This window comes from Sorex araneus, chromosome 3 (assembly GCF_027595985.1).
Source record: "Sorex araneus isolate mSorAra2 chromosome 3, mSorAra2.pri, whole genome shotgun sequence".
NCBI classification, from domain to species: Eukaryota; Metazoa; Chordata; class Mammalia; order Eulipotyphla; family Soricidae; genus Sorex; species Sorex araneus.
In genome coordinates, this window is record NC_073304.1 from 123,349,504 (window position 1) to 123,374,618 (window position 25,115).

At 51.0% G+C, this 25,115-nt stretch overlaps 1 protein-coding gene across 1 annotated transcript in view; it reads right to left on the reverse strand.

The window, feature by feature from the left end:
* Positions 1-3,694: 3,694 nt before the first annotated feature.
* The window catches only part of DNAAF9 (dynein axonemal assembly factor 9), a 123,080-nt gene continuing 101,659 nt past the window's right edge, over positions 3,695-25,115 (reverse strand). Inside the window, exons 29-37 of the mRNA XM_055130213.1 lie at positions 24,947-24,984; positions 18,172-18,307; positions 16,532-16,618; positions 13,835-13,941; positions 13,422-13,496; positions 10,817-11,022; positions 9,340-9,405; positions 7,117-7,210; positions 3,695-6,677 (exon numbers count right to left, since the gene is read on the reverse strand). Coding sequence (XP_054986188.1) covers positions 6,565-6,677; positions 7,117-7,210; positions 9,340-9,405; positions 10,817-11,022; positions 13,422-13,496; positions 13,835-13,941; positions 16,532-16,618; positions 18,172-18,307; positions 24,947-24,984 — 922 coding nt within the window. The 3' untranslated portion in view covers positions 3,695-6,564. The remainder of the gene's footprint in view (positions 6,678-7,116; positions 7,211-9,339; positions 9,406-10,816; positions 11,023-13,421; positions 13,497-13,834; positions 13,942-16,531; positions 16,619-18,171; positions 18,308-24,946; positions 24,985-25,115) is intronic.

The window sequence follows — 25,115 nt, forward strand, 5'->3', positions numbered from 1 at the left end:
TGGGCCTCACACATACAAAGCAAGTGCTATTCCTCAGAGCTGCATCCCAGGCCCCCAGCTCTGCTTTTGATCTTGGGAACCCTGTGTTAAGACTGGGCATACAGGCCTGCGGGAGGGAACATGCCTCCCACTGGGGCACTTCTCCACCGGCCCCGACCAGGCGGGTGAGACTACCCTTGGGTGCCTAACTAACATGGCATTAGGCCTATCCCAGTTGCCCAGTCCCTTGGCTGGAACTGAGGCTTCAATGCCGGCTGTCCGGAGGGCGAGGAGCTGAGGAGCGCCAGTGAGGACAGCCTCTGTGCCCCTCTACAGCACCCCCTGGACAGCAGGAAGGCCCTTTAGCCGGTGAGCACTGGCTCTCATCCTCCCTGACCCTGCGGTTAAGGGGCACCCTGGCTCCCACTGCCGGCTCACCACGCCTCCCAGTTCCTCCCAAGAATTCGGAAAGTTAGAGGAAGGCACAGGGCAAATACCTTCAGGCAAGACCTTTGGCCTCCCCGGGATTACAGAACTTTTATTATTATTTTTAAATCAACAAAACATATAAATGGAGTGGCTTGGGGGCAACACCCAGGAGTGCTCAGGACTCCCATTGCTCCAGGCAGTGCTTGGGTAACCAGCTGGCCTGGGTGGGTTCAGGGTGGGGAATCAAGCCCTATCCACTGCTTCCAAAGTGGCTTTATCCTTTTTTAATTCTCCAGCCCTGAAATTAAAAGTTAGTTTTTAGCTAGAAAATTCCAAGAATGTTTATCGATGATCTAGCCTCTTCCTGTTGTCCATATTCTGCTATTATTTGTACATTCATCCGAGCGTGAAATTTCATAGTAAAGATGGAAAAGTTGCTCACAGATTTGAAGTGGGAAGAAAAGTAAACTTCTCTATTGGTATATGGGAAAAGCAGTAGCAATTGTAGGGTATAATGGAAATCTATTCACTTAATTTTTTTAAAGATTTATAGTCACTTATTAGTTTGACAAAATTTATTAATCTTGATGCAATTCTTTTAAACCAAATTATTTGGGCTGGTCAATTTAGCAATGCAGAAGCTTGGGAAAAACAGAAATCATTTGTGGATAAACTAATTTTTTTCCCTAATTTTTGAAGAATGAAACAAAAAGTTTTTGGAATTGTTTCAAAATGTCGGGTTTTTTTCCACTTTGGCTTTTTCCATTTCTACTTTGAGGTCATCTCATTTGCTCTTGTCTACTTGGTTATTTTGTCTTGTCAGTTACTTGTTCCTCCCAGGTCATTCTCTAACTGGTCAGCACCTTGACCCCACCCATGCAGCACCTCAGACTGCTCCCCAGTTGCCAGTCTTCATGACTTGTTATTCTGCAAGTAGATTCCCTATCAGCACTCCAGGACACCAACTCCGGTCTCCCCATCTGCAGCGGAGGCAAAGCACGGGGACCACAGTCTGCCGGGGAAAATGGTCTGAGTGGACAGATGTTTTCAATGAAATAGTTTTCTATTGTTGGTTAAGAATCCCACCACTGGGCTGGAGAGTACGAATGTAGACCCTTATCTGAATGCTGCAGACCGTTTGGGTTCCCGGCACCACATCTGGTGCCTTGAGCACTGCTGGATGTGGCCCCATCAAATTAAAAAAAAAAAAGTCATAAAACAGTTTAATGTTGGTCTAGGGGAGCAAGCCCTTCTTTGGGGGACAGAGCTGCCCCGTGATTCTGATATTAAAGGCCCCTGGGTTCGCAGTGATCTTTGCCCAGGCAAATCAGAATATTCCTGGTCACTGTGTCAGTGAAGACCGCAAGTAAGTCCTGGGAGAATCCAGTGTGTGCATGTGTTCGTGTGTGGTTTCTGGGCATGCCTGAGAGCGGGTCATGTGTACATGTGTGTGTGGGGGGGAGGGGAGATTGTCGGAAATAGGGCAAATTTCTGCTGTGCCACCAGCTGATGGAAATTTCCTCTAACTTGCCCCTTCACTTTTCCCTGAGGCGCCAAACAGATCCACACAACAGCCGGGAAGCTATTAAAGTCCTATAGGACAGACAGCTGACTCTAGTCCCATCTCTGCACCACATGGTCCCTGAGCATCACCAGGAGCAGTGGGGCCTCATAGTGAACCAGTGGCCTGGTGGGGTGGGAACTTCAGACGAGCCACTCAGCACCTCTTCCTAAAAAAAAAGTGCAGGTTTTCAGTTCTGCCAGCTGAGTCAAGTCCTGGGAGGGTGGGTCTTGCTTTGGGGCACTGGGCCTCTGGTGGGGGCACAGTGACACCTCCAGGACAGAGGGTGCAGCTGACAGACATCTGCAGGCCTGGCCCAGCTGGAATGGGAAATGGAACCATCCTGGCTGCTTGGGACAGAAGTCAGCCTTTCTCAGCCTTTCTCTTCAGTCCTGGGCTGGCAGTGGGGCGTGGGTCCGTGTTTCCTTTGGGTAAGACTGTTCTTTAAGTGTGCATTAGACAAGGACACCCCAGTGTTTGTGTTTTGGGTCACACATCTCTCAGGTCCCAAGCTTGGTTGGATCTGTTCTGTTTTTGACCCACCTGGTGATGTTCAGGGGTTACTCCTGGCTCTGCACTCAGGAATTACTCCTGGTGGTGCTTGGAGACCATGTGGGAGGCTGGCAGGACTCCCTGATTCCGGGGCCCACAGGCTTTATTTATTATTTATTCTTTTTGGGCCACACCTGGCTCTGCACAGGGGTTACTCCTGGCTCTGCACTCAGGAATTATCCCTGGTGGTGCTCAGGGGACCATATGGGATGCTGGGAATCGAACTCGGGTCGGCACATGCAAGGCAAACGCCCTACCCGCTGTGCTATCGCTCCAGCCCTGGCCCACAGGCTTTAGAAGTCTCCCGTGGCTCCGGGTGGTAGTGGAGCTCCTCCTCACCCCCCAACCCCCACCCTGTCTCTCAGTCCTCTGGTTCTCAGAGATCCCTGGGACTCCTTCTTCCCTCAGTGTCCCCACTTCCCTTGTATACCTGCTGTGGAGTGGCCAAGGGTAAGCATGCCCACCAGGGAACCAGGCTCTTAGTGCTGGGCCCTGTGCTGGGGGGCTCTGGCTGCAGCTGGGACATGTGGCAGGGGGCTTTCAGTTCCTGTGCCGGCGAGGATGATGCCTCTGCTCTTAGGCCATTTGTGCCCTGTTCCCGGTGGGAGCAAGGGGACAACTCAGCTTCTGGAGCTGAGAGCCTACAAATCCAGGGGCCCCGAATCCAGGGGCAGGAGATGCCACGTGTCACAGGGCTGGGCGGAACCCACAGCAGCTCACAGTTGGCGCCCCTGGGGTCCCCAAGCGCCTTTGAATCTCTGCCAGCCGCTCACTGGAGGGTCTCAGGAGGGGACTGTGAGCCCATGGACTCTTTTTTTTTTTTTTGCTTTTTGGGTCACACCCGGCGATGCACAGGGGTCACTCCTGGCTCATGCACTCAGGAATCACCCCTGGCGGTGCTCAGGGGACCATATGGGATGCTGGGATTTGAACCCGGGTCGGCTGCGTGCAAGGCAGACGCCCTTCCCACTGTGCTATCACTCCAGCCCCTCCATGGACTCTTTCCACAGCCACCTCAGCAGGGGGTGTCTTGCCCTCTGGGGCTGTGGGGACTGAGGCCACGGGCAGGTGGTGATTCCGTGAGAGTTTATTGGTCCTTCGCATCACAGCTCAGTTACCAACGTAAAGTCACAAACACAACTGCAGATAAAAACATGGAAAATGATATAAAAATAAACTGAAGGCTACTTTTATGTTTACGGAATTAAGTAGTGTAATAAATACTATAATAAGCAAAAAGCTTCAATCACACAATTCAGTTTCACTGAAGTTACAGTAGTGTTTGTAAATCTTTTTTAAAATTTAAGTTACAAATATTAAAGCACTGAAAAACTAGTATAAAAGTGAATTTTGGCACGTAAGTGAGCTCTTATGTCATTAGTACTGGACAACCTGGGACAATGAGGAAGCCATTTCTCACCTACTTTTCTGAGGTACAACTATTGAACTAGGTCAGCAACGTGGCTGAAATACTTAATATATGGCATACAATCTTTGAGTTAACTTTCCCTTTTGAGGAGCTCAAAGAGCAACCCAGAGCTTATTACTGTGCAAAAATTCTCCAAAATCCTAATCGACTTTAGGAGGATATTTTTTTTTTTTCTTGCAACCTGCAGGACCCAGTGTCCAGGCCTCAGGTCACTGAGCAACCCCGGGGGGCTCTGAGGGGCCACACACAAGGGTAGTAATCCCTTTTCTTTGATTCTGGCATTTTCCTTTCCAATCAGAAATAAAGAAAAATACCACACATCAAAACCTAAGAGAACCCATAACTTCAGCGACTGGGGTATCACCACACGCACTCTGGGTGAGAGAGAACTGAAGCCGTGAGCAGGAAAGCTGGCAGGGAGCACTCGAGCCCCCAGAGGACGACGTCTCTGCTGGGTCCCTGCTCGGCCACGGCCAAGGCCAGTCTACCACAAGGCGTGGCCCCACACCGTAGCCGTAGCCTGCAGCAGCAGGTGGATGCTCACCTTCACGGCAGAAACCCCCCCATCCTGGAAGGGGCTCCTCCCAATCTCAGTCCTCAGAGAGCTCGGCCGCATGCTGCCGGCGCCTCTTCTGAGGCGCGTGAGTGCGCCCCTAGGAATGCCCTTTCGCCACGGTGCCCTTCACTCCTGAGCGGGCTGAGGTGAGCCTGTGGAAGCCTCAGCCAGTTTTGCCTTTTTTTTTTGGCTTTTAAACTAAAAACTTCTTAAACTTTGCTTTTTTTTCTTTCTTTTTTTTTTTCCTTTGTTTTCAATCACAGTTTCATAGATAAGTTGAGGTAATCACAGCTTCCCCTCTCAACGGAGAGGAATCGGACCGTGGGGCGAGTTGGTGAGAGAGCATTTCTATGGGAAAGTCAGAACCAAGACCACCACGTAGTACAGCCCCACGCAGTGGGAAGACCCGCGTCTACAGGGCGGGCATGGACCCCTCTTTAAAAACTCTTGTGCAGCAGCCAGGAAAATGGCTCAAGCTCCTGGATCCAGAGCGTCATTTAAAAGTCACGCGAACTGGAGGAAATGGGCCTCCAGTCCCGCCCCCCGCCCCCACCCCCCATTCCTAAGGCTGCTCAAGTTTGAGTTTTTAAAAAGAGCTCGGTAGAACTAAAAGCTACAGTAACTCATTGCTTTTTTTTTCTTTTTTCCTTTTTAAATCAATTGCACTTAAAGATCTAGGTTAAGGATTCTGGAGCAGAGGCTGGAGCGTGGACCTCAGCTTCTGGCCAGCCAGAAGGCAGGGGCAGCTGGACACAGGCTCCTTGGTGGGGCCTGGGCTGGGAGTGGAGCACATGGGCCTTTCCCGGAGTCTGTCTGCATGCAAGATTTCGAGTCAATGGTATTTGGGGGTTTTGTTTGTTTAGCTTCAAATACATTTTTTAAAATTATATTTTGCCAGTGAGCCCGCAGGGGCTGCTTGGCTACTTGCATGTAGACCTCGTGTGAACAAGCAGAGACCCAGGTACTCCATCCTGTCTCTGTACGCTCTGCGCCAGGGCCTTCCCTAACACCCTCTATGTTACTAGGAAACGCTGGTTTCATCTATGTGCTTCTTCCTAAGGCATGCAAGAAACTTGGTGAGATTCAGAAAGCATTTACAGTCGAGGCGGGCGGCTCGCTGAGATCCTAACCACTGTCACCTAAATCAGTGCTGTGGCCACTCCCGGCCACACTTATTCTGGAAGCCGGGCACAGGCGCACATGGCAGTCCCTTGTTTCACGGTGCAGCTGAATGCAAGATTACTGGAAGAAATTCTAACTTGGATGTTGGAATTCTTTGAAATTCCTGGTCCTCAGGGGAGCCAACTACAATGCTTTGGGGTGTGATTTTTTTTCTTGAAGTTTGTGGCCCAAAACCTGACGAGGCTGAGGAGGGAGTCTGAGCTCCCTCCATTAGCAATCAGAGCCCTGGCTTCAGAGGACCCTCCCTTGAGTGAGACAGACTCAGTGGGAGGGCTTGAGCAGGGGATTGGTGCTGGTCGCCCCATCAAGCAAATCAGAGGCATGCCAGGAGGGAGCGCAAGACCAAGGCCTGCTTGTGCCTGTGGGACAGCCACAGGCTTCTGGAAAGAGGGTGTGCCTTCCCCTCAGCTCGGCCAGTCTGGGGGAAGTGTCTTGGGTCAGCAGCAGCTGCCGATCTTGGTCTAAGCCAGCTCTGGGGTTGGGCTTATGCTGTGTGCCCCCCAGGCCCCCCATGAGGTCCTGGTCTCCCAGGGGTGGCGACAGATTATCTGGGCAGCCTGGGTTTCTCTGCATGCCAGCGGCTCCTCTGTGCGGTTCCAAGGCTTCCCCTACTGCCCTGGCCCTGTGCCTCCACAGCCAGACGAGGTTCTGGCACCAGAGCCAGGAGGCCTGGACTACCCACTGCACACACAGGGCGGCCTGGTTGACCCACCGGCGTGAGGACTGGTCAGTGTGCAGGAGATGCTCAGCGCCGCAGAGAGGAAAGACAACATGCACTCAAAGCCAGCGGGAAGGGCCACGGGAACAAAGGACAGCCCCTCCGGGAGGGTTTCCGGAGCAGACCCAGACACCCTCAGTCCATCTCTGAGCCCTCCTCTAGGGCTTCTGCTCAAAGAGGTCGTGATACTCCTGCTGCTCCAGCTCTCGGTTGTACTTCTCGATTTCCCGGTTGGCTTCCTCCACGTAGTCATTCATGAACTGATCCATGACTGGCACCTCGTTAAGGAAGGGGCGCTGCGCTCTGGCCCAGGTGCGGGGGCCACCCCGCAGGAGCTTACAGACAGGCTCTCTCTGTAGCAACTGGCAGCAGTGGAGCTGCAAAGACGGTGCCAGGGGTTGGCCCGGGATCCTTCATGCGGCCCCAGAATGGAGCCCCTCGGTGTCCATGAGCACAAAGCAGCACCCCCACCCTCCCTCTGTGGAATCCACTCATCTCTGATTTAGAGATGCTAGGGACACTACAGCGCCCAGAGGAACATCAGTCATCATCAAACCAAGGGGAAATCTAATTCCTGTTTCCAGAGAAATGAAGAGTTGGCCTTGGTGGCTCTGTGTGTGTGTGTGTGTGTGCGAGCGCGCGCGCGCGCACGCCTCCACCTCTACCCTACCCCCCACCTCCCAGTCATACTGCCCCAAATTCAAGGATACGAGGGTGGAAATCAGTCTTGTCACCAAAGAAATTGACAAACTGGGTGCCATTATAGAAGTAGCCTGCAGGTAGGGGGTCAAGGTGGCGCTTCACCTGCAGGAAAAACAAATTCTATTAGAATTGACTCCCCTCCCACCCAACTAGGGGCCAGAGGGACAGCAGAGGGGTTAAAGGACTTGCCCTGCATGGGCTGAGCTGGTGCCACAGTACTTTGAGCACTGTCAGGAGTGACCCCTGAGCACAGAGCCAGAAGGAGAGCTGGGAATGGTCCTAATCCCCCCAAAAGAATGATCTCACTGAGGGGCTGCAGCAATAGCACAGTGGGTAGGGCATTTTCCGCTCACGTGGCTGACCCGGATTCGATTCCCAGCGTCCCACATGCCCCTCCACCCAGCATTGCCAGGAGTAATTCCTGAGTGCAGAACCAGGAGTAACCCCTATGCATCGCTGCTGGGTATGACCCAAAACGGGGGGGGGGGGGAGGGGGAGAGCTCTAATCCCTTCCATCACTCATTCAGTACAATTAAGTAAGCAGATGGGGAGATGGCTCAAAGGGCTAAGGCATGCCCTGCATTACATTGGTTTGGCCCCGGGTTCAGTCTCTATGGGAGGCTCTGCTGGGTCCTGAGCACTGCTGACTCGAGCAGCACGCCATCACTGGGTAAATGCATGGAATTTCTGGGTGCACACAGCAGGCAGAGCTGTCTGTGGGGCACACCGCAGACCCCCTCCTTCACAGCAGAAAGACAAAAATCAACACCCTAGTGAGACGGGCCACTGCCCCGTGAAAGGCAAGAAGTGCAAGGCATGAAAGCCTAAAGCCATGACTGCTGGGAGGAAGTGAGGTGTTGTTAAAGGGATTAAGCTCAACGCCCTAGGGGGTGGTGGGTTGGTCTGACAATGCTCCCAGTACCTAACTTTCCCAGGTGCCTACTAGCATCTCCTGTCACTTTTTTTTTTTTTTTCTTTTTGGGTCACACCCGGCGATGCACAGGGGTTACTCCTGGCTCATGCACTCAGGAATCACTCCTGGCGGTGCTCAGGGGACCATATGGGATGCTGGGAATCGAACCCGGGTCAACCGCATGCAAGGCAAACGCCCTACCTGCTGTGCTATAGCTCCAGCCCCCTCCTGTCACTTCTAAAATAAAGAACCTGAATTCAGATTCTGTGTTGTTTTCTTTTCTTTTTTGGATCATGCCCAGTGATGCTCAGGGGTTACTCCTGGCTCTGCTCAAGAATCACTCCTGGGGGCTGGAGCAATAGCACAGCGGGTGGGGTGTTTGCCTTGCACACAGCCAACCTGGGTTCGATTCCCAGCATCCCATATGGTCCCCTGAGCACCACCAGGAGTGATTCCTGGATGCAGAGCCAGGAGTAACCCCTGAGCATCTCTGGGTGTGACCCCAAAAAAGCAAAAAAAAAAAAAAAAAAAAAAAAGCAAAGAAGAATCACTCCTGGCGGTGCTCAGGGGACCATGTGGGATGTCGAGGATCAAATCTGGGTCAGCTGCATGCAAGGCAAATGCCCTCCCAGCTGTACTATCACTCTGGCCCCTCAGATCCTGTTTAAGGTGGGCTTCTGGGGAACGGAAAAGCTTTCTGAGGTGTCCATGGTGTTCTGTCCTGGTAGCAGGGTACAAACTGGGTGTGAAAGGGCCTCCTCCAGAGCAAAGCAGAGGGTTGCTGATTACCGGGGCTGGTCTCACAGCCCTGTCAGCCTTTGTCCCCAGCTGCAGTGCGGGTGAGGATGGGGGAATCACCCTAGAGGATTCATTAAGGGATTTCTCTTCCCTGCCTGCCTGGAAGCAGCTTCTAGAGCTCGACGTTTCAGAGATATTTTTTTGGTCTAGTTGGTTATTTGGGCCACACCCATCTGTGCTCAGGGATCACTGCTGGCCGGGTTCAGGGGACTACCTGGGGTGCTGGGGATCAAGCCCAGGTCAACAGCAGCAGTTGCAAGCAAGCACCTAGCCTGAGGTCCTGTGTCTCCAGCCCTGGAGTCCCTTCCTGGTTTAACTGTGGTTTCTCTCCCCAAAGGGAGGGGAGAGAAAGCTTCTGTCGCCTCCCAGGAACAGAGCAGAGCGGCCTCTGATCACCAGCTCCTCCTCCAGACACTCCAGTCCCCTCACTCACATGCCCGCCTTTCCCACTCAGCTGGCAAGCTCAGACGGGAGCAGGGGTCTCTGGGCAAAGGGCCGTGCAGGCCCACCAAGCACTCACGTGGATATTCCGGATCTCCTGCTGGGTCAGCATCCCTCTGGTCTTCAGGGCTTTCCTCTGAGGCTTCTGTGTGAGAGGGAGGGCAGGCTCAAGTCCCCAGAGAGCTGACCACGTGCCACCAGCGGCAAGGGGTCAGGCTCTGGGGGCCAGGACATGACTCAGGTCCCAGTGGAGGGGGTCCCTGTGTGTGCCACGGCGTGGCTCTGACTTCCTGCCAGCCACTCCTGGAGAGACGACTTTCCCCCCACCGAGTCCCACTGCCAGGGTGGAACAAGCTGCTGCTCTGCCGACTGTCCACCCTAAGCCCCACTGTGACACATGCAAGCCAGAATTCTATGGTGGTGCCACAGAACTCAGGAATTCCTTCAGATGAGTCTAAGGAAGGAGTACCCGAGAGGCATGAGGCTGTGCACTGAGTCTGGGAGGGGCACAGCCCTGCAGCTGGCCTCAGCGGGGCTTTCATTCAGTGTCTGTCTTCTCTGTGGTCCTGGGCTAGAGGAAGATCCAGTGCGTCTGTGCAACCTCCAGGGTCCCTCCCTCAGGCTACCCACACATAAAGACCTGGTTTCCAAACCACTCTAAGTATATCTTGGTTTCCCCTTTCTAGAAAGAGTCTGAGGACAGAAAATTTCTGGGCTTGGAACATGGGGGTTTTTGACTCAGCTTCAGTGAAGATGAAATTCTGAGCTTTGAACTCCAGGTTGACCCCAGGGTCCAATAAAGAAAAAAGAAGTTAGGGGTTTGAGACAGGACTCGGTTGGATAGCAGGTGGGCCACTTTCCTGGCATGCCAGGTTCAATCCTTTACTGGTGTTTGCCTACAGCACCTGGGCCTGTGAGCCCCACCAGGAGAGATCGCTGGGCACAGGGCCAGTCCTGGGCACAGTGGGGTATAATCCCAAAATAAAACCAAAAATGCAATTATTACAAAAAGACAAAAATGAAGTTTCATTTAGGCCCAGTTAAGCTACCCAATAATGCTAGTTTCCTTTGGGAAATGGAACTGGACATGATCACAGGGCACAGTCAGCGAGGGTCTCTCTGCAGTAGTTGCCTCCACTTTCCAAGACTCCCCCAAAATGTGTACAGAGCGAGGAGGAGCAGACCAGTGGGGAGGACCCAAAAAACAATGGGAAGTTGGGTCAGAGAGAGAGCACAGTGGTTAGGGCACTTGCCTTACATGCGGCCAGCCCAGGTTCAATCCCTGACACCCCATATGGTTCCCTAAGCACCGCCAGGAGTAATTCCTGAGCACTGTTGGGTGTGACCCCAAAACACAAACAAATGAGAAGCAATGAGGGGGGGGCCTGTTCCAGCTGCAGCCCCGAATGGGGCATGCCCTGTGTGTGTGTCTGTGCATGTGTTTGTGTGTGTGTTTGTGCATGTTTTTGTGTGTGCGCATTTTTTTTTGTGTGCATGCGTTTGTGCGTGTGCATTGCTATGTGCGAGTGTGTATATGTGTGTGTGTTGAGCTGCACCTGCTTGGCTGACTGCCGCAGCCAATCCTTCACGCTATCTTCCTTCAGGGAGCAGCCGATGAACACCAGGTAGCTCTCCTGCGGTCCACTGCTGGCTGGAGGGGTGCTTCTGGAATCGGGGGGTGGGGTTGGTCCCTCCAAAACGGGCACGATGCTCAGCAAGTTGGCCAGAGTGTTGTGGCAGACCTCCATGGTCCTCTCAGAGTCTGGAAGAACACATGTTAGTCGCTGAGCTGCTGCCCAGAGAGGAAACAGCTTCGCAAGCATCAGCAGCGGCACATATGGCTGGGTTCAGCTGCACGTGCAGGAGGGAAGGGGGGCACGGGGAGCAGTGCCAGCTGGGCACCAGGAGGGCACCAGGGCTCCAGAAGAGGGAGGAGGGGGCTTCCGGGGGGATGAGATGAGATGGAAGTGTCACCTGACACCTACAGTGTGAAAGGCTGTGAAGACCCACATGGTTTTCAGGAGCGGTGCTGGCAGGGCTGCTGTGAGCGAGGAAGCGGAGGAGATGCTCCCCATCACGGAGGGGATTCCGAGAGGGCGGGTTTCAGGGGTTACAGAAGTCCAGGGCACGGTCAACAAAACCAGTCACATGGGTGGAAACAGGAGGGACTTATAGGACTGAAGACATAAGGAAAGTGCAAAATGCCCCCTAAAAAATTGGAGGAGGAAAGAAATCCAAGCAGAAGCCAGTAGGGTTACCGTTGAGTAAGGGATTAGGAGCAGGGCTAAGGGGGCCGAGAGATGCTGACAGGTCTGGGGAGTGGGCTGTGTGAGTCCTGGGTCTGATCCCTGGCCCCACACGCAAACACCCCTAGCACTGTGCCAGTAGGACCCCCTCTCGCTGGCAACACCAGATGGGATCCCAAAACCAAGAGGTGGAAGGGCAGGGATAAAGCATTCACCGTGCATGCATTGGACCTGGGCTTAATCCCTGGTATCTGAAAGGGCGGGGTAGGGGAAGGAAGGAGAGGTCTAAACTAAGGGAGGCGATGGGGTGGGAGGTGAAGAGAGAGGCATCGAGACCTGGAAGCAGGAAGAGATGGGTATCAAGGCCTGCGGGAACTGGGCTTAAGGAGGGGCCGCAGGTGCACCATTAGTAACAGAAATCAAGCCGGAGGTAGGGGCTAAGGACCTGGGAGACACCTCCATTGGGATGATGTCATACTTCTCCCTCTGAACCCAGAGGGCCCCATGCTTACAACTCTGTCAGTGACTCCCTGAAGAAAGAGCACCCGAGGGCTCCCCTCCACCCCTCCCCTTGTCCCCCCTCCACGGAGGCGGCCTGGAGGAGCTTTGAGGAACTGTGACTAACGAGGCCAGGGCAGAGCCAGGTATCTAGACAGGACCCCTGACTGTGGTACCCTTAGGGCTGCGGGGTGACCCGAGGACATGCTGGCACGCCATGAGTGGAAGCGGACACACATGCCTGTCACCTGGGTCCTTGGGTCATGCTAGGTGGCCTTGTTTCCAAGTCCTTGCCCAGTGGCTGATACCTGCTGGTTTCGTTGGTGTTCGTCATCACAGCTGCAACTCCCTAACAGACACACTCCCTCCCTCCTTCCCCCAGAGTCCCACCCCTGAACTCTTCTCCGGGTCCAGATGGTGACTTTTCTTCCTCTGATCCTCCAGCACCGCCGACCCTCTACCCTGTCCCTCTGCCCAGTGGGCCAATTCCTACTTGTTTAGAGGCAACACCTGACTCCAGCCAAGGGAAGAAGAACCTCAGGTTCTTGTTTGCTGCTTTTTTGGCCACACCTGGTGGTGCCTGGGGAGACCGTGTCATGCTGGGAACTGAACCTGGGGACTCCACATGCACTCTGACCCTTTGAGCCATCTCCCTGGCCCTGGACAGCCTTCAGAATGGGAGGCTTCCAGATGTCTAAGATTGATTAAATAGTCCTGTGAGACAGAAGGGAGGGGGAAAGTGGGAAGCTTGAAGACCCTGGAAGACAGGGTCAGAGCAGGGCCAAGAGATACCTCATGAGGACAGGAATGCAGGGTTTGCATGCAGGAGGCCTGAGTATTCTTGATTACTCTCCCTGGTACTGCATGGTTTGCTGAGCACAGATAGGAGCGACTCCTGATCACCGAGCTCGGAGTAGCCCCAGAGCATCGATAGGTGTGGCTTCAGAACCAAAATAAGGAAAAAAGGAGGAAGAGGAAGACTGGAAGACAGTACAGGTTAAAGCACTTGTTTGCAGGCTGCTGACCTCGGTCAGTCCCGGGCACCCCTGGTCACCTGAGCATAGAGCCAGTAGTAGCACCCTAGCAACTCTGATATGGCCTCAAACTTCTCCATGAAACCAAAAACTGGGTCAGAGCTTCAGAGCACAGGGCTGCTACACTTGGGACACTGGTCTGGGAGAACCGAGTCTGGATGTAGGGAGTCAAGGAGCGGGAGGATGGGCAGTAAGCAGTCACATTCTCCACTGTGGCCAGCGGAAACTGGGGGAAAGGTGGGCCCTTGGCAAAGGGGTGTGAGAGCCTGAGCAGCAGCCCAATCCACACCCCCACACACGGAGCAGCGCAGCAGAGGCGGTGGACGCACACACACAGCAAGACATGGACACTGCAGTGCTGGGCTCCCAGGGCCAGCCATTACCTGTGAATTTCACTTTGCCCAGGATGTGGTAGATGTTTCCAGAGAAGGGACTTGGCTTGATGGAGGCCTGGATGGCTGGTGGAGAAAGAGAGCACAGCTGTCACCCACCAGGGAGGTGTAGGGCCCCTCCTCCAGGGCGCAGGAGTCCCACACTCTGCTCCCACTCCTGCCTCCCCAGCAGCTCTGCCAGCATTCCTTGGGGAGCGGGTGCAACCCCCACTGTGGCCATCAGACTGCCTGGCCACTGAATTCCAGGGCAGGGGACTCTTGGGCTCAAATTCCTCCACCTGTTTTCAGACACAAGTCCGAGGAGAAGAGAGCACACAGAACAACACAGAAGCACCAGGAAGCTATTCTCCGGAACGTTTTTCCCTGTCTGATAACCCTGACGTGAGCCACTGAGGTTTATTTACCTTTACACCTAGCCACAAAGCGCGTCTTCTCCAGGGGCCGTCCAAACCACACGCAGATCTGAACCATAAGTGGAAAGACGGATCCAGCAGCAAATTTACCTTGATACCTTAAAGGATTTTAAAAAATTCTAAGTACAAGGAACTGAGGCACTGGGTGTAATTACTATTTTTGGAGGAACCAGATGTCACTTACATCTCAATTTTTCCTTATTATATACTATTTTATGTTCCAAACATTTGCTTAAATGTGGAAATCTCATCTTGGAACTGGGAAACATGTTTGGCTCATCAGAATAGGGTGAGGATGCTGGTCTTATCTCCACAAGACTAGCAGTTCCTTGAAGGAAAAGACCCCATCTGTTTTGGAAGCCTGGGGGAATGGTCATTCCTGGTACCCTTGGGTTTCTTTCCCAGGATCCCCCCCACCCCTTCTTTCAGCTCTCAACTCTGTGCCCCCATCTCACTGAGGACCATTTCACAGACTATATTTGGATGTGTGCATTTTCTCTAGAAGGAAGGGGTGGGGTGGACCGTCTCTGCACCAGTGTGTCAATGCTGAGTTTAGCAGGTATAAGGTCTGCCACAGAATCATGGGGAACAGTCATAGGGACTGGATAGACAGTATAGGAGGTTAAGGTGCTTGCTTTGCATGTAGCTAACTCCAGTTTGAGCCACAGCACTACACGGTCCCCCCTGCACTGCCAGGAGCAACCCTGAGCCCAGAGTCAGGAGTAGCCTCCAAGCAGTACTGCCATGGCCAGCAAACAAACAAAAAAGCATCATGGCTGCTTGTGGAATCCCCAAAGCCCCACTGCTCCATGGAGGCCCTGAGTTCCTTTCCTGGTACTGGGTGGGGAGGATCCCAGAGCATTAAAAAATTAACTTTATTACTAAAAAAATTTTAAATATGCAAAACTAGAAAGAGTGTAATAAACTCCTATCCCCTAACATGGTCATCCCTTCTTTTCTATCATTTCCTTGAGATGACTCTCTCAGACCGGCATTTCCTCCAGGAGAGGGGGTAAGCACTCCCACAGTAATTTACACTGCTCCCAGCAGGAGGTGAGGATATGAGTACAAAACAACCACCTCACATTGACTATGATAGGTATTTCTGGTGCTATCTAGGTGCTAAATACAATAGATGTTAATGTAAACAATAAGGGCCCATTTACATTTCTGAATATTGCATGTGTGGGACTCTGGCCATACCTGCCATTTATACTTACTCTCAAGAGAATGCGACACATGCCTGAGACCTCTGACTTGGAAAGTCTTCCAAATAGTACAGTGGGGAAGGCACTAGCCTGCATGCAGCCAACCCTGTTTAATTCCTGGCACCCAATATGGCCCCTGAGCACTGCCAGAAGTGATCCCGGAGCACAGAGCCAGGAATAATCCCTGAGCACAGCAGAGTGTGGCCTGAAAACCAACAACAACAGCAAAACAACAAAAAGCCTTCTAAAGAACCCTCACACTAGTTTCCCCTCTCAGTCTGCTTTCAGCCAAGTCTGTGCCCTGAACTAGCTCGCTTGTGGCAAGGCAGAATGAAGCCAGTATGGACTGGAGAACAAGAGCCTTCCTGCCTGTCAGGATTGGGCCCAGAGGCAAAGGCAGGAAAGGGGTGCCCATCTCATCTCATTCCACAGGCTCCATATGTTTCTTTCTGGCTAAGAGGTAACTGTCTCATTCTGGTGTAAGGAATGGGCCGCTGTGTAGCTGAGCGGGATGCACATCAAATCAAAGTACAAATATTGGTAACATAAGAGTGTGGACAACGGAGAGGTCTCTAAGTGGAGAGAGAAGTGCGGGAGGCTGTTGTGTCAGTCAACGTGGCTGGTGGCTACTGTCGTGGAAACTGCACCTCACAACAATGCCCGGTGTAAAATGATGCTGGCATCACAGGGTCACAGTGCCCTTTCCATGCTTCCTCGGAGGCAGTGGGACAGGACACTGCTTGGGCACGTGAGCAAAGAGCCCATATATAGGAAGGAAATGCTGGAGGACTGACCAGGTTCTCAGGTATGAGTCTCTTGCCAGGAAGGTGCCAGCTCCTTGGCTTTCTGCCAGCCATCTCACCTTCCCAAAGGGCTGGAGGAAACCCTAATATGCTTGGTGTCTACAAGGCAATGCCCCAAGTCCCAATACCCAGAAAAACGTCCAGCTTGGATCTGAGACTCAGAACCCCAGGGTCAGTGGGATTAGGGACAGGCTAGGTCATTGATTCCCTCCTAGCTCACACCGATTCTATTTGGTTTTTCTTGTTCAGTTCTTTTGTTTGTTTGTTTTTTGGGTCACACCTGGTGATGCTCAGGGGTTATTCCTGGCTCTGCACTCAGGAATTATTCCTGGCGGTGCTCAGGGGACCATATGGGATGCTGGGGGTCGAACCCGGGTTGGCCGCATCCAAGGCAAACGTCCTACCTGCTGTGCTATTGCTCCAGCCCCTCATGTTCAGTTTTTTGGCCACACCTGAGGGAGCTTAGGGCTTACTCCTGGCTCTGCACTCAGGGTTCACTCCTGGCATGGTTTGGGGACTGTATGTGGTGGTGCTGGGTGCAAGGCAAATGCCCTTCCCACCTAGCTATCTCTCTGGCCCATCCCAGCTCTTTCGCTTTCTTTTTTCTCTTTCTTTAAATAAATAAACCAGTGGGCTTACAAAAAAAAAAAAAGCTTCTTTTCAAAGATGATACTTGCCAGCCAGGGAACATTAAATATCGAGATCGTAGCATCTGGGGACTTGAAAAACTATTGTCAGAGAGAATCATATCAATGTCTTCATTCCTTAGAAAATGTACAGAAAAATTTACGTTAGTTAGGGCAATCGAGTTTAACTATACATTTGCTTCCTCCCCCCCCATCCCTCAAGCACACATAAATGTATATTTTTCTATAAAGTAGGTTGTATATCCATGTTATTTCACCCTTTCGATACTTGAGCATGCATTTCCTCTGAACAAAGACTTCCTTCTAGAGAATCACAATACTACTGAATACAAAGAACTGAGTATGCCAGACCAGTGGTTCTCAAAGTTGACCTTAACAGACTTAAATCTACCAAAGCCAGGGCCGGAGCGAAAGAACAGCAGGTAGGGCATTTGCCTTGCATGCAGACAACCCAGATTCAATCGCTGAAATCCCATATGGTCCCCTGAGCATCAGCAGGAGAAATTAATGCAGAACTAGGAGTAACCCTTGAGCATCATCATGTGTGACAAAAAAGCCCACCCTCCCTCAATTAAAAAAAACCTAATAAACAACTACCAAAGCCTGGGACGAGAGCAATAGTATAGTGGGGAGAGTATGTGCCTCGCATGCAGCCAACCCATGTTTAATCCTTAACACGACATACTGTTCTCTGAGCCCCACCAGGAGTGATCCCTGAGTGCAGAAGCCAGTACTAAGTCCTGATATCACTGGGTATGGCCCAATACCCCCACCCCAAAATAAATTAAAAAAAAAAAAAGATAATTTCTAACTGATGCTGTGCAGAGGGGGAGAGCACTTATACTGCATGTATGAGAGGACCTGAGTTAGAACCTTAGTGTATATAGAAACAATAATTTGTCTCTGTTCTCTATTGATAGTATTCTTCAACTTTTTTTACACTTGGGGACTGATACCTATCTTGCATTATGTACTTATTTTTTGTTTTTGGGTCACAACTGGCAGTGCTCAGGGTTTACTCCTGGCTCTGTGCTTAAGAACCACTCCTGGTGGTGCTCAGGGGATCTTATGGGATGCTGAGACTAACCCAGGTCGACCATGCACTATTACCTTAACACTGTATTATCTCCTTAGCCCCACCTGTCTTGCATTTATAATCAAGGTGATAGACCAGTAGTTTTCAATTTACTATGCATGTGAACTGGCACCAGTCTGTGGACTGGTGGTTGAAATTACTGCTCTATGCCATGTCTCTTATATCTAAGAGTTCCAAGGAACACTGGGAATTTTGACTTCCATCCCTTGAAAGCAGTTTTGAAAACATGTTTCTGAGCCTGGCCTTTTGCCAACCTTGTTTCCTGTCTGGGGTGCCCCTGTTCCTAGAAGTTAGCCCCTTAGTCTCATGGAGATCCCCAGAGGTCCCCAAGCACTGAGCACCAACAGGCTTAAGCAGCACTGCAGGACTCCACCACTGAGCCACCAGACCACCAGGCAGAGCAGGGCAGGGGTGGCGGTGGGGCAGTGGGTCTTAAAAAAGACCAAACCGAATCACCTGATGTTTACACAGATTCCGGTTTTAGATACAGCGGAAAGGTCTTGTGGGTCATACTGGAGTGCTGTGTCTGAGCAAGAGACTGGTCCTTGGAATGAAGCGACCTTGGTAAGCTTACCTGGTGACAATCCCATTTTCTGCAAGAATGAATGCTGCAGTAGGATTGGCCGCTCTGATGAGGCTCTGCAGCTGAACCAGGAGAGGGTGCCTCTGCTCGGTGGTGAGACTGGTGAAGACCACGTTACTCACCAGGCCTGGGGAGCACACCAAGAATGAGAATCAACAACTGAGTCTTTAGAGTCTTGTTTGGTTTGGGGGCCACATCCTATGACACTCAGGTCACTCCCAATATGGTGCTTGGGAGGTTGGGTTTTTTTTTGTTTTTTGGGGGGCAATACTTGGCAGTACTAAGGGCTTACTCCTGGTTCTGCACTCAAGGATCACTCCTGGAGTGCTCAAGGGACCATATGGAATGCAGGGGATGGAACTCGGCTCAGCTGAGTGCAAGGCAAATGCCCTACCCACTGGGCTACTGCTCTGGCTTCTTAGGAGGTTGTTTCTGGCGATGCTTGAGGTGAGGTGGAGACGGGAATCATGGTGTCAGGGATCAAACCCAAGCCTCCTGCATGCAGAGCATGCACTATAGCCTGAGTCACTGCTCCAGCCCCCAGGTCTCATGCACACTTGACCAATAAGCTACATCCATGTCTAGAATCTTGATTGAGGTTGAGGACTCATACAAAGCTGGGCCCATGCTCTTTCCTTTGATCGCCCTCTACCCTTTTCCTATAGACTCCTTCTGTCCCCGATCCAGTACTATCATCCTTTTGGGGTGAAAGGACTTAGCTTGGTAGTTGCCTCACCTCTAAACTCTTCTCTTGTATGGTGCCAGGGACTGAGCCCAGAAACTGACACGCGTGAGGCCTGGCTCTCCATTCAAGTCACCTCCTGGGTCCTGAAACTCCTCCACAGTAATTCTGCTTTCCAGATGCTGCTTGAGCTGCTCTGCCAAAAGACCCTTCTGTAGTCTATGCACTTGACCTAATGCCTCTGATGTCCACCAGCTCAGAATACAGATCTTTGGATGGAAGAGACAGCTCAAGGACCTGGAGTGCATGCTCTGAATGTGAGAGGCCAGTGCGACCCAGAACCAGAATTGCATGGTTCCCCACCCCCAGGACCACTGAGCACAGCCCCAAAGCTGAAGAATACAGACATTCAGCAGGCACTAATATATTTCAGGTACTGCATTATATTCTCAAAAAGCAAAGAGCCAAGAAGTAACACATAGATGCACAATTTCAAGCCAGGTCTAACACATAGACATAGACACACACAGTAAGAATGGGTGGGTTCAGGTAAGGAGAGGTTGTGGAATGTGAAAATAACAGAGTAAAATCCACAACCTGATAGAGAAGATACCATAACTCACCATGCCAACATAATTATACTCTTCTATGATCATTCCTAGTTTTATTTTATTTATTTAGGATTTTTGGGCCATACCTAGAAGTGCTCTGGGACTTACTACTGGCTCTGTGCTCAGGGACCCATATGAGGTCCTGGGGTTTGAACCGCGAATGACTATATGCAGGCAAACACTTAACCTCTGTACACTACCTCTCTAGTCCCCAGATACTACGTTGTAAAAAACTGTTACTGTGCATATATCTCCACTAGATAAGGATTACTGGGCCACAGAGATGGCTCACCAGACTTTACAGGCAGGAGGTCTGGGTTGGATCCCCTGCACCACAAGCTCCCCAGAGCACTGCCAGGATCAACACCCAGGCACAGAACCAGGAGCAAACCCTGAGCACTATCAGGTATGTCTCCCCAGAACACAACAACAAAAATGGGACTATTTAGGGGATGGAACTGGGGGGTGGGCCATACCTGGCAGTGCTGAGGGGACCACATGTGATTTGAAGCAAGTTGGCTACATGCAGAGCATGAACTATCATCTCGGCCCATTTACATACTTTTGTACAAAATCATAAAGAATATTTAGTAAAGGGTCTCCTTTTTCTCCTCTGAAATCCTGAGCCTTAGTTCTCCTTCATAGAGGCAAAACTGACAACGAAGATTCTATGTTTTCTTAGTCTATGCACATACAAGTGCAAAGAAATATACAGAATCGTGTTTTCTGGTTCTGTGTGGTTGTCCTGGCCTCCCCACTGGTGCTGGAGGCCACCAAGTGGCCTCCTGGTGGAGCCCAGGAAGCCAAGCATTGCTGGGGATCAATCCCAGGGCCCTGCATGTGGCCGGCTAGCACTCCTCCCCTCGGAGTGATCTTCTGACCCCCAAAGCGTGTTTTCCTGAATTCTTCCTACTCTCAAGGGCTCTATCCTCAAGCTCTCTGAGTGGAATTTATAGTTGGAGCAGTACATGACCATGGAGTTCACATGGCCTTTGATTTTTTCCATTTCTATCAGTTCCCCCACAAGCTCGGTCTGTTGAGAAGCTTTAACATTAAGATGGCTCACTCTCAATGTCAGGGAAGTCTCCTAAAGAAGGTGACACGAGGGTATGGTGGGTGGGGGGAAGTTGGGGAGTTCCCCTGTTCTTATGCCTCCTTAGAAAGACCATGCTGGGGGGCTGGAGCGATAGCACAGTGGATAGGGTGTTTGCCTTGCATGCGGCTGACCCGGGTTCGATTCCCAGCATCCCATATGGTCCCCCGAGCACCACCAGGAGTAACCTCTGTGCATTGCCAGGTGTGACCCAAAAAGCAAAAAAAAAAAAGAAAGAAAAAAAAAGAAAGACCATGCTGAGGCTGTGAGAGACAGTGGGGACGGTCTAGTGGGCCTAATGCTAGAGCCCCATGCCCCAGTGCAGTCACAGCACGTGGCCAACATTGGTGGGAATTAAGGCCACATGAGGAGGCCAGGCCCAGAAAGGGGCTCAGTAGGAGGCAGGAAGGGTTCTACAAAGCTTAGTACAGTCTGGAGATGCTAGACATGGGCGCCAGATCCTGCAAGAAGCCAGTGAAGTGGAAAAGGAAAATGACATGGGTATTTGGACTGGAGAGAAAGCTGATTGGGTCAGAGTGCATGTTTTGCATGCAGGAGGCCTGGGTTTGATCCTCATCACCACTTGGTCTCCTGAGCACTACTAGGAGAGGTGCCCCTACCCCTACCCTGAGCACTGCTGGGAGTGACCTCAAAAGAAACCAGAAGGAAGGGAGCGGGGAAAGGAAAGAATAGCATAGGTTTTTGCAGTGAGGAATAAGTAAAGGTCTAAAATAAGAAGTCCCTGATGGCCCTACGCCTCATTTTAGTATCTTCTAGAATCTTGCATGCGGCTGACCCTGGTATGATCTCTGGCCCCATATGTGGTCCCCTGAGCTCATCAACAGTGATTGCTGAGTGCAGAGCGAGTAAGCCCTGAGAACTGCTGGGTGTGGCCCAAAATAAAAAAAAAAAAAAAAAACAAGGGGGTTTTGCTTTAGAGGGAAACAAGCAGAAGGATTATCTCTGGCATTCCTAAGGCCAGCTATGTAAACTGCAGCCTGCCAAGAGGAAACGGCACTTGTGAGGCAGGTAGAGCGGCTATCTGGAGCACATATGGGTGGGTCTTGCTCTCTTCTTCCTGCTCTGTATTGAGAAGCAGACATAGATGTGGACAAGGTCATACCAGCCTGGGCTACAAGGGAATGGACAGCCAGGTCTGCTCATTGCCAAGAGTGAAGAAACATCTCTGAAGTCTCAGCAGCCCCGGAGAAACAACAGTTGAGTACTCTGTCTACTGATACACTCCTGAAAGCAAAGACTGTCTCTATGCTTTTTTTTTTTCCTTTTTGGGTCACACCTGGCAATGCACAGGGGTTACTACTGGCTCTGCGCCAAGGAATCATCCCTGGCGGTGCTCAGAGGATCATATGGGATGCTGGGAATTGAACCCGGGTCAGCCGCATGCAGGGCAAACGCCCTACCCCCTGTGCTATTGTTCCAGCCCCATGTCTCTATGCTTTTTGAAAGTAGTTTCTTTTGGGTTTGAGGGTCCCTCTGGATGGTGCTTTGGGGTCACTGGAGGATCCAGGGATCCAACCCCTGGGCCCTGCTGCATGCAGAACATGTGTCCTAGCCCTCTGCACCAACGCTCTACTCTGCCCCTAAGCCAACATTATAATGAGCCTTGCTTTGTTTAAGCACTTATATTATTTCTTAATCCCTGGATTTCTGTAATACCCATCATCTTGGGACTGCAATATAGTCCTTTTCTCATTGTAAAATAATCTCTTGTTGTAAAAAGCAAAGAACTAGGGAGTGTGACTCATGAACAGTAGCAAAGGGAGGCACCATGTTCCCCCCGGACAATAAGTGTTTGCCTTCTGGTGGCAGATCTCACCTGCGACCTGGCCAGCAAATCTCTGAGGAGAAGAGAGAGACTTGCTTTTCATCTCCTCCTCCCCAGACAGCCAAGGTCCATGGTGAGCCAGGTCAGACCAGTCGCTAGGGACACCTGGCCCACATGCAAAGAAAAAATATTTACCAAGGCACCGCCACACTACACGTCCCTCAGAGTTCGGAAAACAGTGTAGGTGGCCTCAAAGTCATCTGCCCACATCTGATCACACCTGCAGCTTTCTATAAGCATGGAGGTTGAGCATGTAGCCTGGGACAATGAGTTGGAAGGGACTAAAATTATCAAGTGCCAGAGAGCATGCTTCTGTTTCAGCCTTTCTAAAGACTCTTCTCTAGGGGCTGAGGTGATAGCACAGCAGGTAGGGTGCTTGCTTTGCATGCAGCTGATGAACGTTCAATCCCTGCCACCATAATGGTCCCTTGAATCTGCCAGGAGTGATTCCTCAGTGCAGAGATAGGAGTAATCCCTGAGCATCTCCCCAAACCAAAACTAAACAAATAAACAAAAAAGGCTTTCCTCTGGTGACAACAGCCCAGGCTCAGAAGCAGTAAAGACCCAGAACTTTCCTCAAACTCTGTGCTGGGCATGCTGTGCATTTTCCATATGCAAGAGAAGCAGGAGCACTGCTGGAGGAAGTGTCAAGGAGCACAAGGACAACAATAATCCCCTGGCTCACAGGAGAGGGCCGGCGCCCACCCTTGGTGCTGATCATCATTCCCAAATACTTATCTAAGTTGCAGACAGTTCTCCAGAGTTATCTTGTAGAACAAAGTTTTCTCCTATGTTTTCTTTTCTTCGTTTTTAGACCACACATGGCAGTGCTCAAGGCTTACTCCTGGGTCTGTGCCCAGGGAATCAATGCTGGTGGTACTTAGTGAACCAGAGGGGGTGCTGGGGACTAACTCAGGATTGGTTGCCTTACCCACTATACTATCTCTCTGGCCCCTGCACTTTTTTTTCTTGGAGGTGGTGGGGACCAAACCAGATGCAAGACCTGCACTCTACCAGCAGGCTACATCCCTGCCTTCTCCTCTGCCTATTTCAGACAGATATTATTTCTACCCTTCCTGATGTCAAGGAAGGATGGAATTGAGGAGTTGTCCTGGAACCCTTCCTCCTTTTCCAACTCAAACTCTCTATCTCTCTGTCATTAGAGCTCTTGGACCTGACTTCCACATCTGCTTAATCAAGCCAGTTTGGATAGCTGTGGGAAGACCCAGACCACCTCAAGCCACTCTGCCTCTGGGGAATGTTAGAAAGAAATGGGGGCCTCTAAAAAATGGACTTGAGATTCTCTAGTCTGGTCATCCAACACACACATTCCTCCCTCCAGTGACCAGCCTCATGCCTGGCTTAGGACCCAGCTCAGCTGTTTCCCAAGACAATAGCTCTGGTATGCTCTGTCGTCTCCGCTCCCTGTGGACTGGCAATGGGCTCAGCAGGGAAAAATTGTGCTAGGGACACTGAGTTGTTTTCTTCTGTCTGATTTCTACTTGCTGGGTTGGGGCAGGAAGTCCAGACCCCGTGTCTTCTGACAACAAGGAGCATTTGATCACCACGGCAGGAAATTGGGAATTTATTCTAGGTCTCTAGGCACCATAGCTAATACAACTAAATAGTCCTGCTTCCAAATTTCCCAGATGATAAGACAATTCAAGGTTGGGTGCACCCTATTAGAGGTGCAGTTTTTCAACTTTAGCAAGGTGTGGAAAATCCCAATGTATGAAGAGGGGAGAGGAAAGGAAGATATGTCCTGATTAAAAAAGTCCTACTTGGTCATTCTCTGCACTCATAGGAAAGGAGAACTATTCCAAGATCTTGTTGATTCAGATACTCAGTCCATGAATACTAGCTGCAGGTCAGGGCAGAAGCCCAGCTCAGAAGGGGACATTGCCATGGCAACTGAGCATCACTGAGACAAATTCTTGGAAGAAACCTGCCTATTAAATATGATAAAAGTGGGCTGGAGTGATAGTACAGCGAGTAGGGCGTTTGCTTTGCACGCGGATGACCTAGGTTTGATCCCTGGCATCCCATATAGTCCCCCAGCACCGCCAGGAGTAATTCCTGAGTGCAGAGTCAGGAGTAACCTCTGAGTATAGCTGGGTGTGACCCAAAAAGAAAAAGAAAAAGATAAAAGTAAGAAATGTCAAAGTTTTCTCTGGACCATTCTGTATGTTACAGATTCCAGAATGATAGGTATGAGCCTGAAGCAAAGTTCAATCAGAATTTGATTTGTGTGTGTGTTTGTTAATTTTTGTGTTTTGTGTGTGTGTGTGTGTGTGTGTGTGTGTGTGTGTGTGTGTGTGTGTGTGTGTCTGGGGATAGGCATACCCAGACATGCTCAGGAGTTACTCCTGGCTCTGTGCTCAGAAATTATTCCTGGTGGTGCATACGGAACGCCAAGGATTGAAGCAGGGTTGGCCACATGCAAGTCAACATCTACCTGCTGTGCTATAGCTCCAGCCCCTAAAGTAAACAGAATATGAAAGGCATGCAAAGAGGAAGTAAAGCATACTGCTTACCTTGTGAACACTGGTCAAGACATTTAGGAAAGAGAAATCTAGGGGAGAAAAGAAAAATATTTAAAGATCATGAATGACTTGCCATTGACCACTTTTCCCTAAAAAATGAACGTCACTGATATGTAAGTTAACTCACTTTGGGAAGGGGATGGTGTGTGGCACGTGGTGG